Source organism: Hyla sarda, chromosome 2, assembly GCF_029499605.1.
Source record: "Hyla sarda isolate aHylSar1 chromosome 2, aHylSar1.hap1, whole genome shotgun sequence".
In the NCBI taxonomy this organism is placed as follows: Eukaryota; Metazoa; Chordata; class Amphibia; order Anura; family Hylidae; genus Hyla; species Hyla sarda.
Genome location: NC_079190.1, coordinates 29,401,040 through 29,416,866, shown reverse-complemented (window position 1 = coordinate 29,416,866; position 15,827 = coordinate 29,401,040). Strand labels below are relative to the sequence as shown.

The 15,827-nt window shown below is 42.8% G+C and overlaps 1 protein-coding gene across 2 annotated transcripts in view; it reads right to left on the bottom strand.

The window, feature by feature from the left end:
• Window positions 1-501: 501 nt before the first annotated feature.
• Window positions 502-15,827, bottom strand: part of MTNR1B (melatonin receptor 1B) — a 302,631-nt gene continuing 287,305 nt past the window's right edge. For both annotated transcript variants that reach the window (XM_056561452.1, XM_056561454.1), the window contains one exon: window positions 502-3,907. In XM_056561452.1, the coding sequence (XP_056417427.1) occupies window positions 3,039-3,907 (869 nt within the window). In that variant the 3' untranslated portion in view covers window positions 502-3,038. The remainder of the gene's footprint in view (window positions 3,908-15,827) is intronic.

Below are 15,827 nucleotides of genomic sequence, written 5' to 3'. Positions count from 1 at the left end.
ACACCATTGTTAAGTGCCCAATAAGAAAAGTGACATTAAGTGACCAGAAATAATACTGCCTCTAGTTGCCCAATAATAACACCGCCATAATGTGCACAAACTCAGTAATTTACCTCAGCACGGACATGCCACAAGTTCCAGGTGGACTCCAATTGATGTAATGGCACAGTTATGCCAATTACAAACTGGTTGTGGTTATTACAAAGGGACATTAAGTGACAAATTCATCTCTGCTACATCTGTATTTAAAGGGGTACTCTATCCAAAAGATAGGGGATAAGATGTCTAATTGCAGGGGTCCCGCTGCTGGGACCCCCGCCATCTTTGTGCAGCACCTGGCATTTTAAACAGTATGTTTTTAGAACACTGGGTTCACGTCACACCACGCCCCTCCATTCATGTCTATGGGAGGGGGCGTGACGCCCGTCACGCCCCCTCCCGTAGACATGAATGGAGGGGGTGTGTTGTGATGTCACGACCACCACCGCGGTAACCCAGCATTCTAAAGATACTGTTTAGAATACCAGGTGCTGCACAGAGATCATGGAGGGTTCCCAGCTGCCAGACCCCCGCAATCAGACATCTTATCCCCAATTCTTTTGATAGGAGATAAGATGTCTAGGTGCAGAGTACCCCTTTAAAAAGGAGAAAATCTGAATTTAACATTTGAATTGGGAAATTCTTGGCCCAGAGACACTTCCTGCCACCATATAAGGCTACATTCACACTGCTGGTTGTCTCCGGCAGTGTGAAGCCCGTTATTTTAGGATCCAGAATTGCCGGAGAAAAAATAGTGCTTGCAGCGTCTCCGGCAATTCTTTCCAAAAATAACGGCACCCGATGGACCCCATTCACAATAATGGGGTCCATTGGGACCTGTCATTGGCTGTTACGACCCGTCAAAATTATGACCGTCAAACTCCCAAAAAAAAAAAAAGGGAGTTTGACGCCCGTATTTTGAAGGGGCAGTGTGAAAGGGGCCTTTGTGTGTTGAAATATTTTGCTGAGTATTGCTCCGTCGATGCTCAGATGTCCTTCCATGTACACTTTTGCAGTCAACTCAGTATTGCTCAGTGCATCAAAGATTTAAAAAAAGAAAGCAACTTTGTAAATAGATTAGAATGAAAATATTGTACCAGAGATCCTCTCATAACTGGCCTAACAGTGTTATACAGGGCTTTTAGGGCTCCTAGACATTTTTGGGCTATTGGTGAAATACAGGTTTGGACAGAACTTTTCGCCAGAGCTCGGCAAACCAGCTATATAAAAAGTTCACTCATCTCTAGCACAGACCCATTTTAAGACTTCTTCTTATAGAGACTCTTAGGCCATGTTCACACATCCGCAATTTCTGTGTGGAATTCCACATTGGAATTCCGCCAGAGATTCTGAAGAAGCAGAGTCCCATTGTATTCAATGTGATTGAATACAATGGGACTGTGCACTGTTTCTGGCACGGAAATTCTGATTTCCATGTCCACAGAAAGAATGGATTTGTCCAGTATATCTGCAGACTCCGCGCAGAATGCATAGCAGTCTATGAGACGGCGCATTCCTGTGCAGTCTTAGCGCTGACATGTTCTGCCGGCACCTGCACGGAGATTTTCCATGTGGATATTACGATGTGTGAACATAGCCTTCGGGTGGATTTTCAAGTTGTGTAATCCATGACATATTCTACATGTCTTAGACCTTGTTCACACTACTGCAGATACGCCCCAGTGGCTACTTTTGGGTAATTTCACAAACGTATAAAACTATTGGCTTTGCCTGAGAAAACACGGCTTTTGGCAATTTTTTGTCTGAGACACAGCTCAGATACGTTGGGGAAATGACCCGAACGTAGTCACTAGCTGACTACACTGAAGCCATTGAAATGAATGGGGCCCAAGCAAATCTTCAACAATCGGGAAGAGCCAATTAGTATTCTACAAGAGAGCTGTGTACACAAACTGTAGGATACTCTTAAGAGTTATCTGGGCTTTCAAGAATTGATGCCTTATCCTCAGGACCGATCATCAGTATTAGATCAACATAGGTCCAACACCACGCACCCCTGCCAATCTGCTGTTTGACAAAGCCTAGGCTGTAGGGTGAACGCTCTAAACTCTTCAGTGTTTACACATGCTGATCCCTGACTTATGGTACTATCAAGGTCCTGAAGCTTCCACCCATTCAAGTGAATGGGGCAATGCTGCAATACCAGTAGTTTGACAAGACAAGGGCGGGCACATGTAAACATTGAAGAGTTCCAGACCCACTCTGAGCAGCTGAATGGCGGAGTATCGGGAGCTAGACCTCACCAATCTAATATCGATGGCCTATCCTCAGGATCCATCATCAGTATTAGCTCAACATAGGTCTGACACCCACACCCATGGCAATCTGCTGTTTGACAGAGCCTGGGCTGTAGGGTGAATGCCTTAACCTCTTCATTGTTTACATATGCTCATTCTTGATTTGCCATACTATAATGGTCCTGAAGTTTTCACCTATTCAAGTAAATGGGGGCAATGCTGCACTATGAGAAGTATGGCAGGACAAGGGTGGGCACATTTAAACACTGAAAAGTTTAAGGGTCTCACCAAGCACCTGGATGGCGGAGTACTGGGAGCCAAACTACCACCCCTTTAATATTGATGGACTATCCTGAAGGCCTGGATAACCTTTTTCACCAAGACTAGTCTAGAAGGAATAATAAAATAGGTTGCAGTATAAACACCCTTTATACTTTTAACAATTTTATGACCACTTCTTGTAGTTCAAGGTTTAGGTCATGAAAGATGAATCCTTCTAAAGTGATCCATAGGGAACCCATGTACAGAATTTATGCCTTACTCTTTCCATACAATAAAGGCATAATTCAATAATCTTGTGTAACCAAGCTATACATTTTTATGAAGTAAAAAGTAGTCTTTTTGAGGTTCATGTAAAAAAATATGCAGCTAAATAAAGTCAATGTAAAACCAAGTGAACGCTTGCATGTGTATGGTACTGTATGTTCATTGGCTCTTGGTTGTCTGGCCTTCATGGTGGGGTCAGACGGTATCAGTTTTCATCTGTTCATTGTTATTCAGGGCAGGAGAAGGTTTGCTTTTTGGGCACTCAGTCACTCCTCTGGAGATTTCCTGAAAGAAGAGTCTTGGCATCCACAGTGCCATCACAATCCTTTTGTACTCTTTCCGAAAGTTTTGGTTTAGAAGTCCATAAATCACAGCATTAAGGCAACTGTTAAAGTAAGCCATAAAGTAACTCAAGACGAACAACCACTCAGGAATTTTCGGCGCCACCTCGATAGGGTTAATAGCCACGGCTAAGCCGATCAGGTTCAGAGGAGCCCAACAAAAAGCAAAAAGGACAAACACGACAAACATTGTAAGAAAGTTCCTGAAGTCACTCGGTTTCATCCTTGGCTTCGTCTCTGACTTGACCTTCCTTCTTACCTGAATGACTAAAATCCATATTCGGAGATAGCAAAATGTGACCACAGTGATTGGGACAATGAAATGGATGACCACCACCGTGATGGTATACGAGGAGCTTACAGTCTGGACAAAAGTACAGGAATAAATCCGAGGGTCATATTCCAAAGACCCAATGAAAAAGTTTGGAACCGTGGCCAGAGCGGTGAAGACCCAGATAAGACATACATAAAGCATTGTATTCCAGGCACTGAAGACCTTGTCGTAGACAAGGCTGTGGCAGATGTAGCAGTACCGGTTAATGGCAATCCCGGTGATGTTGAAGATGGATCCGATGACGCTCAGACCCATGACAAATCCACTCACTTTGCAATGTATCTCTCCAAGAGCCCAACCGTTCTTAAATATGGCCACCAGGACTAACGGGTAGGGATACAAGGCCACCACCAGGTCTGCAAAGGCCAGGCTTACTACAAAGGCATTACCTGCAAGAGAAGACATTGGGTTAGATTTGAGGTGAACATTTATCTTTAAATAACTGAGAAAGAGTTGTGATTCCAAACATAGCTAACATGCAGGGTCAAGGGTCAATTGTTGCTTTGAACGAACTAATAAAACAGGATTGAAGCAATCAAAGATAATATTACTTTGAAGTACCAGGTTCTCCCTATCTGCTTGTACAGCATAAAATGTATGTCAAGTGTTAGAGAAGTTTAAGTGTATTAAAAGTATCGGAGCCTGAAATAGTTTTTATTATGTGTTTAACATAAACATTAGTGGTATACATTAGTGGTCGCCCTAAAGCCTTACTTAAGCTGCTTCCCCTCCTTTTTTCTGCCCCTCCTATCATCTGGACTTCCCCCTTGACACCTCTAGGCTATGTTCACATAGTGGAATGTCTGCATGGAGCAATATATACCGGCGCTAGGACCGCTTGGAAATGCGCCGTCTCATAGACGGCAATTCATTTTCGTGCGGACTCCGCAAAAAGAACAGACATGTCTATTCTTTCTGCTGACTCCGTAATAGAGATTTCTGTTAAATATTCATATAGTATTGCCATCATAGAAGTGCATACAAGTTAATAAAATAGAGGAGTCATGCAACAGGGGAAAAAAGGGGAAAATACTAAAAGCCCAAGTCACATGGTATATGCATAATAACGTTAGCTGCATCGCAGTCCCATGTAATCCTACAAACGGCATAAAGTACAATCTACGAGGATAATCAATATCGATAAATGAAAAATGGAGCTCTGGGATGACTTCACCCGACATGACGAGTTTTGGGCGCAGCCTTCATTTAGTTATTAGTATTTATTTTTATACATCATTTCTGTATACAACAGAATGAGAACTTTTTTTGTTCTCATTATTGCTTGTGTCACTATTAAGCTGCTTTCACACTATAAAAATACCTCCGTTATAAACGTCTGTCATAAAAATCTTGAAAATCGTCCGTTAAATGATATATAGATAGATAGATAGATATTAGATAGATAGGGGATAGATAGATATGAGATAGATAGATATGAGATAGATAGGGGATAGATAGATATTAGATAGATATGAGATAGATTGATATGAGATTGATAGATAGATAAATATTAGATAGATAGATAGATATGAGATAGATAGATAGATATGAGAGATAGATAGATAGATAGATATGAGATAGATAGATAGATAGATACATATGAGATTGATAGATATATAAATATTAGATAGATAGATAGATAGATATGAGATAGATAGATAGATAGATATGAGAGAGAGATAGATAGATAGATATGAGATAGATAGATACATGTAAGATACATACAACTACACATAATAACCACACTTTTTAGTAACCAATGTTAGATTTATGATACATCAGGATGGGTTGGATGTGTGACTCGGACCTGGTGAGCAGTGAAGGGTCTCATAGTGATATTGATCGTGTATAATGAGACATATACGATGTGGAATATGGATCGCTTAACAATAATGAAACAACAATTCCCTTTGGTTTTCACCTAACTGGATACTTCTCTTTTTGGTGCTGTTATTTCTTACATTAAGCCTTGCATGTACATCATTGATTGCCTTGCCTTCCGCACATACAGTTGTGTCAGGGAGACACAGAAGCACAGAAAATAAGCCCATGCCATCAATAGCAGGGGCCCGGTGGTGACAGACAGCTGGCCTCCAACTATGATGGCCGGGATCGGATAAACCTTTCATCCTGGCTGTTTAATTTATTAGATGCCATGGCCAGTTGTGACCAGGGTCGGACTGGGACCAAAAATAGGCCCGGGCATTTTAGAATAAGCAGCCCATTGTTTTGTGGGAGTCCAAATGCTTGGACCCCCCACCGATCACCTAATTTCAAGTGACTCTACAGCTGTTACAAAGCTAGAATTCCCATCATGCCTGGAGAGCCTCGGGTATTAACAGTTGTAGTTTTGCAACAGCTGAATAGCCACAGATTGGGGTACAGCGTCACCCATCATCACTGCAGAACTAACAAGTGACTACAGCTTTGATGGGACAGTCAGAATACACAATGATACCAGTGACCTGAGTGCCGTCTTCTCTGTTGGTCCAGGCACCAGGTCTTCTTCCAGATATATGTTCTCTGCAGAGTCTGACGCTTGGACATCATTGGCTACTCACTCTGTTAGCAGATCCTCATCCTCTGTATTAAGAAATAAATCATTATAACACTGCCAGACACTGTGTCTCCTGAATATATTCCTGCCACACATTGTACCCTTAATAATAATACTGCCACAAATTGTACCCTTAATAATAATACTGCCACACATTGTTTCTTCTCAGTTTGGCTGAATTCTATCCCTGTACTGTCCTCCTTCATCTCCCTTCTCCAGACCCCTCTTGCCTCGATCATCCTCCTCCAGACCCCTCAGTCCTCCTCTTTCTTCCAGCTCCTCCAGACCCCTCAGTCCTCCTCCATCTTCCTTCTCCTCCAGACCCCTCTGTCCTCCTCTGTCCTCCTCCACACCCCTCTGTCCTCCTCCACACCCCTCTGCCCTCCTCTATCCTCCTCCACACCCCTCTGTCCTCCCCCATCCTCCTCCACACCCCTCTGTCCTCCTCCATCCGCCTCCAGACCCCTCTGTCCTCCTCCAACCTCCTCCTCCTCCAGACCCATCTGTCCTCCTCCATCTTTCTCCTCCTCCAGACCCCTATGTTCTCCTCCATCCTCCTCCAGACCCATCTGTCCTCCTCCATCCTACTCCAGACCCCTCTGTCCTGCTCCATCCTCTTCCTCCAGACCCCTTGTCCTCCTCCATTCTCCTCTTCCTCCAGACCCCTCTGTCCCCCTCCATCCTCCTCCACAAGACCCCTCTGTGTTCCTTGATCCTCCTCCTCCAGACCACTCTGTCCCCCTCCATCCTCCTTCTCCTACAGACTCCTCTGTCCCCCTCCATCCTCCTGCAGACTCCTCTGTCCCCCTCCATCCTCCTTCTCCAGACCCCTCTGTCTTCTTCCATCCTCCTCCTCAAGACCTCTTTGTCTTCCTTGATCCTCTCCTCTAGACCCTTTCCTCCACCTCTTTCAGACTCCTCTTTTCCCTACTCCTCTAAACTCCTCCATCCTCCTCCTCCAGAACCCTCTGCCCCCCCCCTACAACTCCTGAGGCCATATTCACATAGTGTAATTTGTGCAGAATGTCAGCACAGAAAACACGTGGACATTCTGCACATTTGAATAATCTGGCAGGCACTGGGACTGCTCAGAAATGCACCCGTAGATGGCAATGCATTTTCAAGCAAAATCTGCAAAATAATAGACATTTCTATTCTTTTAGCAGACGCCGGAATTGAAATTTCTACAGCAGAAACATCTGGCAAGTATGTTCCACAGTGTGCACAGTGCAGCGGAATCCCATTGAGAGCAATGAGACTCTGCTGCAGCGTAATGTCCGTGCGGAATACTCCTGCTGAATTCCACATGGACATTTCGCCATGTGAACATACCCAGCTCCTCTGCTACACTCCCCACCCCCAACCCAAATGACTGCCAGACTTCTCTGTACCCCCCCCCCCCACCTCTAACTAAATCCTCTCTAGGCTCCTCTGTCACCTTTCCTCAGACCCCTGAGTATTATAGATTTGTATATGACCAGTGTATGTATGATGATAGATGTGTGTAAGTTTGATAGATGTGTGTATGAAATACACATCTATCATACATACGTACACACATATTGTATACACATCAGTCATACATGCATACATCTATTGTATATACACACATCATACACTCATCTATCATACATACACACACAAATCTATCATACACACATCTATTATACATACACACACATCTAACATGCATACATACAACATACATACATACACACATCATACATAACACATACATACAAACATTATACATAAGTGTAATTTCAGCTACCAGGTTGGATGCTAGCTCGGTGTTGTAGTAGTTTTGAGTATATTCACTGGCAGAAGAGCACGGACTGGTCCCCTATACCAGAGTGGGCCGTGTCCCCTGTAACAGAACAAAAGAAAAAAGAAAGTTGCCTCCAGCTCTTCCAAGGAAAACAGTACATGTTGTATTAAAACAAACATTTAATCTGTATGCATTAAAAATAAAAATAAAAAGGTGGACATCAATCATAAAAGAGAAGTGAAATGCCAACACGTTTCGAGCTACATGTAGCTCTTAATCATGGCTAGATGTAGCTTGAAATGCACTGGAGTTACCCTTCTCTTTTATGATTGATGTCACCTTTTTCTTTTTTTTAATGCATACTGATTAAATGTTTGATGTTTTAATGCTACAAGCACTGTTTTCCTTGGTAGAGCTGGAGGAAACTTTCTTTTTTTCTTTATTCTGATGCATAATACATGTATACACATGTCATACATACACAAATGATACATACATAATACATATATATATGTACACACATCATACATACATAACACACACACACACATATATATATATATATATATATATATATATACACACACATTATACATACATAATACATAAATACAAACATCATACATACACACACATCATACATATATAATACATCATACATACATCATACATACATCCAAACCCCTCTTCCCCTCTCAATCACATTACTGCCATTCCGCACACTCTCCTGACCTGCAGGATGCGCCGACTCCCATCTGCTAAGGTGTGCCTCCACTTCTTCCTCATGCTGAGGTATGGCACCAGGAGTTGTTGGCAGGGCTATCTTAGGGGGTATAAGCCGAAGTGCATATGTGCGCACCTGGCGGGTCAGCCCCTGGGTCTGCTGTTAGAGAAGCAATGTGCGCGGCTAGGTAAGGGGGAAAGTGTGGCCGGAGAAGCAGGGCAGGGCGGCCGGAGACGAAAAAAAAAAAAAAGTTAAACATTGTGCCAAGACATACGGTCAACTGGATGGGCCAGCCCACCAAGCAAATGCCCGGTTTCCCCGATGGCCAGTCCGGCCCTGGTTGTGACCATAGCATCAAGACAGTTTGGCAGAGGGAAAGCATTACACGACTACAAGGTACAGATGGGTTACCAGAGCAGCAGGGGGCCTAACAAAAGGCTCCAGTCCTGCCTATTAGGGCAATGCCCAAGGCAATTATGGCCCTTATTTACTAAGAGTGTTGTGTAGGTTTCTTTGTGGGTTTTAATTCCCTACAAATTATTTTCCACGGTATTTACTAAGGTTTCTCTACATTTTCCACTTTCCCTACACTTTGCTTTTTTTTTACACACGCTCTGATCTGTCTGGTTTTCCTCAGTTCAAATCCACCACATTTTATGTGGAAACCTTAGTACATATGTTGGGTTTTTGTGAAAAGATCGCGAACACGCCCCTTTTCAGAGACCATGCCCCTTCCCGGGCAGCCACACCCCTTTTTCGGGTTTTCTCAGCAAAATGGAGAGTTCGTCTGGGTTTTTATCAATTCTGCCGCACATTCTGGCGCAAGATCTGGTGCAGATAGAATTTCTAGCACAATGCAACAGAATCTGGCGCACAACTGGACAAAACATGTTGGGTTTGCAGTAGTAAATGAGGGCCAACGTGTTCATATTTTGTAAGCTATCAACTAATAAATATGAATTAAGTTCATATTCAATAAAAAATAGTCAACTACTACTAACAAAATGTGACCCTTTTTTTTTATAAAACTTTACAAACATAGACATGGACCCAAAAACAATACTAGTCATCTCATTAAAAGAAAACAGAACTTGTATGTGTACATCTCAGAAAGAGGCAGCATATCATTTTTTCTATAGATTAAATAAAAAAAATAAAAAAAATTATATATATATATATATATATATATATATACATGTGTGTGTATATATATATATAAAAAGCAAAATCATCGGTAGTTGCAGTATCTTGTAATACCTTTTTTATTGGACTAACAAGATTTTGTAGAGAAGCTTTCGGGATTCCTCCCCTTATCAAGTCATAAGCATTTCTGAGCTCACAAGGAGAAAACATAGGTTCTATCTCACAAAATATGCAGGGGTTAAAACAACATCTGTGGATAATGGACATTAAGTTGGGCCATAAATTGTATAGCTATAGGACGATAGATACAGATAAGGATGAGGGGGGGGCTGGAGAGCAGAGGTGAGGATAGTGGTTACGCTGGACAGACAATATTACTATAGAGCCATAGACTGAAGATAAGACTTAGACAGGGGAGGGGGAGCAGGGGTGTGATGGTGTTAATGCAGGGAGAGGGGAGACAGTTTAGCAAAGATTATAGGAAATTTTGATAATGGGATAAGAAGCTTAAATCCACATTAAGTCCTCTGTTCTTGGAGTCATTTTGGCTTCAAATGTCTTTCTTTCCTGGGTGTTCTTGAAGTTTCCTTTCATGATCTTGATTTTGAGGTCCTGTAGGGAGTGACCTGTTTGGGTGAAATGGTGTCCAACTTTTTGCATCACTGGACTAATACGGCTACTCCTAACTAATATATATATATATAAATTTCTTCAATCTATAGAAAAAATTTGTTTGCTGCCTCTTTCTGAGATGTAAACATACAAGTTCTTTTTATACATATAAAATGAATATTTAGTATTCTGGCATACATCCAGTATAAAAACTTAATTTTGTCCTGAAAAACCATAAAGTTGTATATATTTTTTTATTTAATTTTTATTTACTTTTACTTGTTTACTGTATTTTTTATTGTCTTCCCCTCAAGGGTCAGAAAATGTCACTGGGAAACTTTATTATTTATATATTTAACAATCCATATTTCCATAGCACCGGGTATATATGAAATGTGCTCTGTTACATGGCGTTGTCTGTCTCTGTTAGAATCGGCAGCAACCCATATCCTGGCGACTAAGTGATCAGTCATGTGATCAATGGGACCAATAGAATTGTGCATGTGAAGTCACACACAGAATTGGGACAACCGTTTCTATTTTTGTCACATGGCAGCCACTGACAGCTGGAAAGAAAAGTGACTTAAAGGGAATGTCTGCCCAAATGTATAAATTACAGCACCGTATAAAGCCTTAATAATGCCATTACAATGCCTCCATAAAAGAGATGTATAGTGCCTAAATAATAGGGCCATACACTGCTTAAATAAAAGGGACACACAGTTTATAAACAACAACCCCATGCAGTATATAAATATGACCACCATATGTTGCCCAAGTAATGCCATTACAAAGCCTTTATAAAAGAAATGCGCAGTATCTTAATAATGGGGGTCATACAGCGCCTATATAGGTGACACACATTCTGTAAACAGTACCCACATACACCACGTATAATGCTGAAATAATGCCATTGCAATGCCAACAGAAAAGAGATGTATAGTGTGTAAATAATAGTGCCATTCACTGATACACAGTTCATAACCCAATACAGTATATAAATCGTACCACCATATGCTGCCAAGTAATGCCATTACAAAGCCTTTATAAAAGAAATGTGCAGAGTCTAAATAATGGGGCCATAAAGTACCTACAGTCATGGCCGCAAATGTTGGCACCCCTGAAATGTTTCTAGAAAAGGAAGTATTTCTCACAGAAAAGGATTGCAGTAACACATGTTTTGTTATACACATGTTTATTCCCTTTGTGTGTATTGGAACTAAACCAAAAAAAGGGAGAAAAAAAGCTAATTGGACATAATGTCACCAAACTCCAAAAATGGTCTGGACAAAATGATTGGCACCCTTTCAAAATTGTGAAAAAATAAGATTGTTTCAAGCATTTGATGCTCCTTTAAACTCACCTGGGCAAAGTAACAGGTGTGGGCAATATGAAAATCACACCTGAAAGCAGATTAACAGGAGAGAAGTTCACTTAGTCTTTGCATTGTGTGTCTGCACACTGCACACACTGATCTTTTACATTGATCATTGGTTTCTCATAGGAAACCAGTGATCAATGATTCTGCCGCTTGACTTTTCATGCCTGGATCTCAGGCACTGAGCAGTCATTCGGCGATCGGACAGCGAGGAGGCAGGTAGGGACCCTCCGGCTGTCCTGTAAGCTGTTCGGGATGCCGCGATTTCGCCACGGCGATCCCGAACAGCTCCCTGAGCTAACCGCCATTAGTTTACTTTCACTTTAGACACAGCGTTAAACTTTGAATGCCACGTCTAAAGGGTTAATAGCGCACGGCATCGCAATCATTGCCGCGCGCTATTAGCCACGGGTCCCATCCATTGCTAGGTGCTGGGTCCGACCAGCTATGACACGGGGCCATGCCGTGGCCCTGTGTTATAGAATGGGAGCCGACCCATGACGTACATGTATGTCATGGGTCGGGGAAAGGGTTAATATCTTGTACTGCCCCCTTTGGCAAGTATCACAGCTTGTAAACGCTTTTTGTAGCCACCCAAGAGTCTTTCAGTTCTTGTTTGAGGTATCTTTGCCCATTCTTCCTTACAAAAGTCTTCCAGTTCTTTGAGATTTCTGGGCTGGCTGTCTCTTTTAAGGTCTATCCATAGATTTTCAATTATGTTCAGGTCAGGAGATTGTGAAGGCCATGCCAAAACCTTTCGTTTACGCCTCTTGATGTAATCCCCCGTGGATTTCGAGGTGTGTTTAGGATCATTATCCATTTGTAGAAGCCATCCTCTCTTTAACTTCAGCTTTTTCACAGATGGCATCAAGTTAGCATCCAAACTTTGCTGAAATTTTATTGAATCCATTTTTCCTTCTACTCGTGAGATGTTCCCTGTGCCACTGGCTGCAATACAACCCCAAAGCATGATTGATCCACCCTCATGCTTAACAGTTGGACAGAGGTTCTTTTCATTAAATTCTGTTGCTCATTCCAGCCAAAAAGTTCAATTTTAACCTCATCGGTCCACAGAACTTGTTTCCGAAATGCATCAGGCTTGTCTATATGTTCATTTGCAAAGTTCAAACGCTGATTTTTGTGGTGAGGATGTAGAAGAGGTTTTCTTCTGATGACTCTTCCATGAAGACCATATTTGTACAAGTATCTCTTTATAGTGGAATGGTGTACCAGAACTCCAGTGTCTGCCAGATCTTTCTGGAGGGATTGTGCAGTCAAACGTGGGTTTTGAATTGTTTTTCTCACAATCCTGCAAGCTGTTCTGTCTGATATTTTCTTGGTCTTCCAGATCTTGCTTTAATTTCCACTGTTCCTGATGACTGCCATTTCTTAATTACATTCCGAACAGAGGATATTGACATCTGAAAATGTTTTGCTATCTTCTTATAGCCTTCTCCAGCTTTGTGAGCGTCAACTATTTTCAGTTTCAGATTTCTAGACAACTGCTTAGAAGAACCCATGGTGCTGATTGTTGGGGCAAGGTCAGATGAGTCTGGGCATTTAAAAGCTTTGAGATTGACATCACCTGGTCTTCCCAGATGATGATTGAGAACAATCCATGACACTGGCAGGTCTCAGCTTTGCAAAGAGGGCAGTGCATGCTATAAATTCTGCAGGGTGCCCAAACTTTTGCAGACGCCATTTTTTTGTTTTCTGTTATTTTGAAAGTGTAAATGATGGAAATAAAATCAAACTTTTGTTGACATATTATAAGAATGTCCTATCTGTAATCTGATGCCTTTTGGAGATTTTTCCATCTTTCCTTGGCTTCTTTATGCATATCGTAACGCCAAGCGCTTCGGGTCCCGCTCCTCCCCCGGAGCGCTCGCGGCGTTCTTCTCCTCCTTGCAGTGCCCCGGTCAGACTCGCTGACCAGGAGCGCTGCTCTGTGTTTCTCGGCGGGGATGCGATCCCCGCTGCAGGACGTGCCTGCCTGTGGGTCGCATCCCGTGTCTCTCACCTGCCCCGTCCTCCTGCTCAGTCCCGGCGCTCGCAGCCCCGCTCTCTAGGGCGCGCGCGTGCCGGGTCTCTCAGATTTAAAGGGCCAGTGCACCATTAATTGGTGCCTGGCCCAATTAGTTCCAAGCACTCCCTACACTATAAAAACCCACTTCCCCTTCCTGTCCCGGCCGGATCTTGTTTCCTTGTGCCAGAGAAAGCGTTCCCGTGTGTCCATTGCCTGTGTTTCCTGACCGTTGCCATTGACTACGAACCATTGCCGCCTGCCCTGACCTTCTGCTACGTCTGACCTTCCTTCTTGCCTAATCCTTGTGTACCGCGCCTGACTCAGCAGTCAGTGAGGTTGAGTCGCTATTGGGTGAAACGACCTGGGGGTTACCTGCCGCAGCAAGTCCATCCCACCTTGCGGTGGGCTCTGGTGAAGACCAGTAACCCCTTAGATTCCGTTCCCCTGGTACGGCCCACGCCATCACCTCACCAACACAGAGGATCCACTACCTGTGTTGTCCCCGCATACCAGTCCGGATCCTGACACACATTAATACATTTTTTTATCTGGGGTGCCCAAACTTTTGATCACCACTGTAACTTATGAAATTTGTGATGCACGATTAAGTAAAATGACATATAATATTTGATGCTATGACAATCCAGTTTCTGTGTAGGATGTGGTGATACAGTGTGCATACAATGTGGTCATACAGTGCCTATATAAAGTGGTCACACAGTGCCTAAATAATGTGGTCATACAGTGCCTAAATAAAATGGTAATGTACCTCTTTTCCTGATGTAGTGTAACCAGTTTTTTTTTTAAATCTTACAATAAACATTTACCGAAGAGCAAGCTACTTTATTGTGCTGGACGAATCTCTAACTGCTACATGAAAACCTCAATATAGAACATAAATAATACCACCATATAGTTCCCAAGTAATTCAAAAACTGTGCTTACATTAAAGGAGTAGTCCAGTGGTGATTCAGTGGTGAGCAACTTATCCCCTATCCTAAGGATAGGGGATAAGTTGCAGATCGCAGGGGGTCCGACCGCTGGGGCCCCCTGCGATCTCCTGTACGGAGCCCTGACAGCCCGCGGGAAGGGGGCGTGTCGACCTCCGCACGAGGCGGCGGCCAACACGCCCCCTCAATACAACTCTATGGCAGAGCCGAAGCGCTGCCTTCGGCAATCTCCGGCTCTGCCATTGAGATGTATTGAGGGGGCGTGTCGGCCGCCGCCTCGTGCGGGGGTCGACACCCGCTATCTCGGCGGAGAGCAGGGGCCCCGTACAGAGAGATCGCAGGGGGCCCCAGCGGTCGGACCCCCCGCGATCTCAAACTTATCCCCTATCCTTAGGATAGGGGATAAGTTTTTCACCACTGGACTACCCCTTTAAAGAAGTATAGGCAATAATACCACTATAGAGTGTACAAGTAATGCCTCTACTATGCTTATATAAAAGAAGTATAGGAAACAATACCACCATATAGTTCCCAGGTAATTCAAAAACTGTGCTTACATAAAAGAAGTATAGGCAATAATACCAATATATAGTGTACAAGTAATGCCACTACTATGGTCACATAAAGAAATATAGGAAATAATACCAATATATAGTGTACAAGTAATGCCACTACAATGGTTACATAAAAGAAGTATAGAAAATAATTCCAATATATAGTGTACTAGTAATGCCACTACTTTGGTTACATAAAAGTAGTATAGCAAATAATACCAATATATAGCTTGCTCTTCTGAGTGTTGCTGTGTAAGAGGGGGCGTGAAAGAGGAGTTACAAAAACTGTGATTATCTGTTGTGCGGAGTGAATCTGTGGAGTGGGTGCGACTGCCTATAGCCCACATTTATATTTTGGGGGGAAGAGGAGTAGATTGGGCACAGGTGTATAAATCCTAGCTTGGGACTCTTATTGAGAGCTTGCTCTTCTGAGTGTTGCTGTATAAGAGGGGGCGTGAAAGAGGAGTTACAAAAACAGGAGTTTGAAAGCAGGAGGTTGAGATCGCTGTGAGTGTTAATTTCTGAACCCACAAGGTCTACAAAAAATCTTAAGTGTAATTTTGACTGTCTGTTTTTTCCTATACATTTGTGAAATCC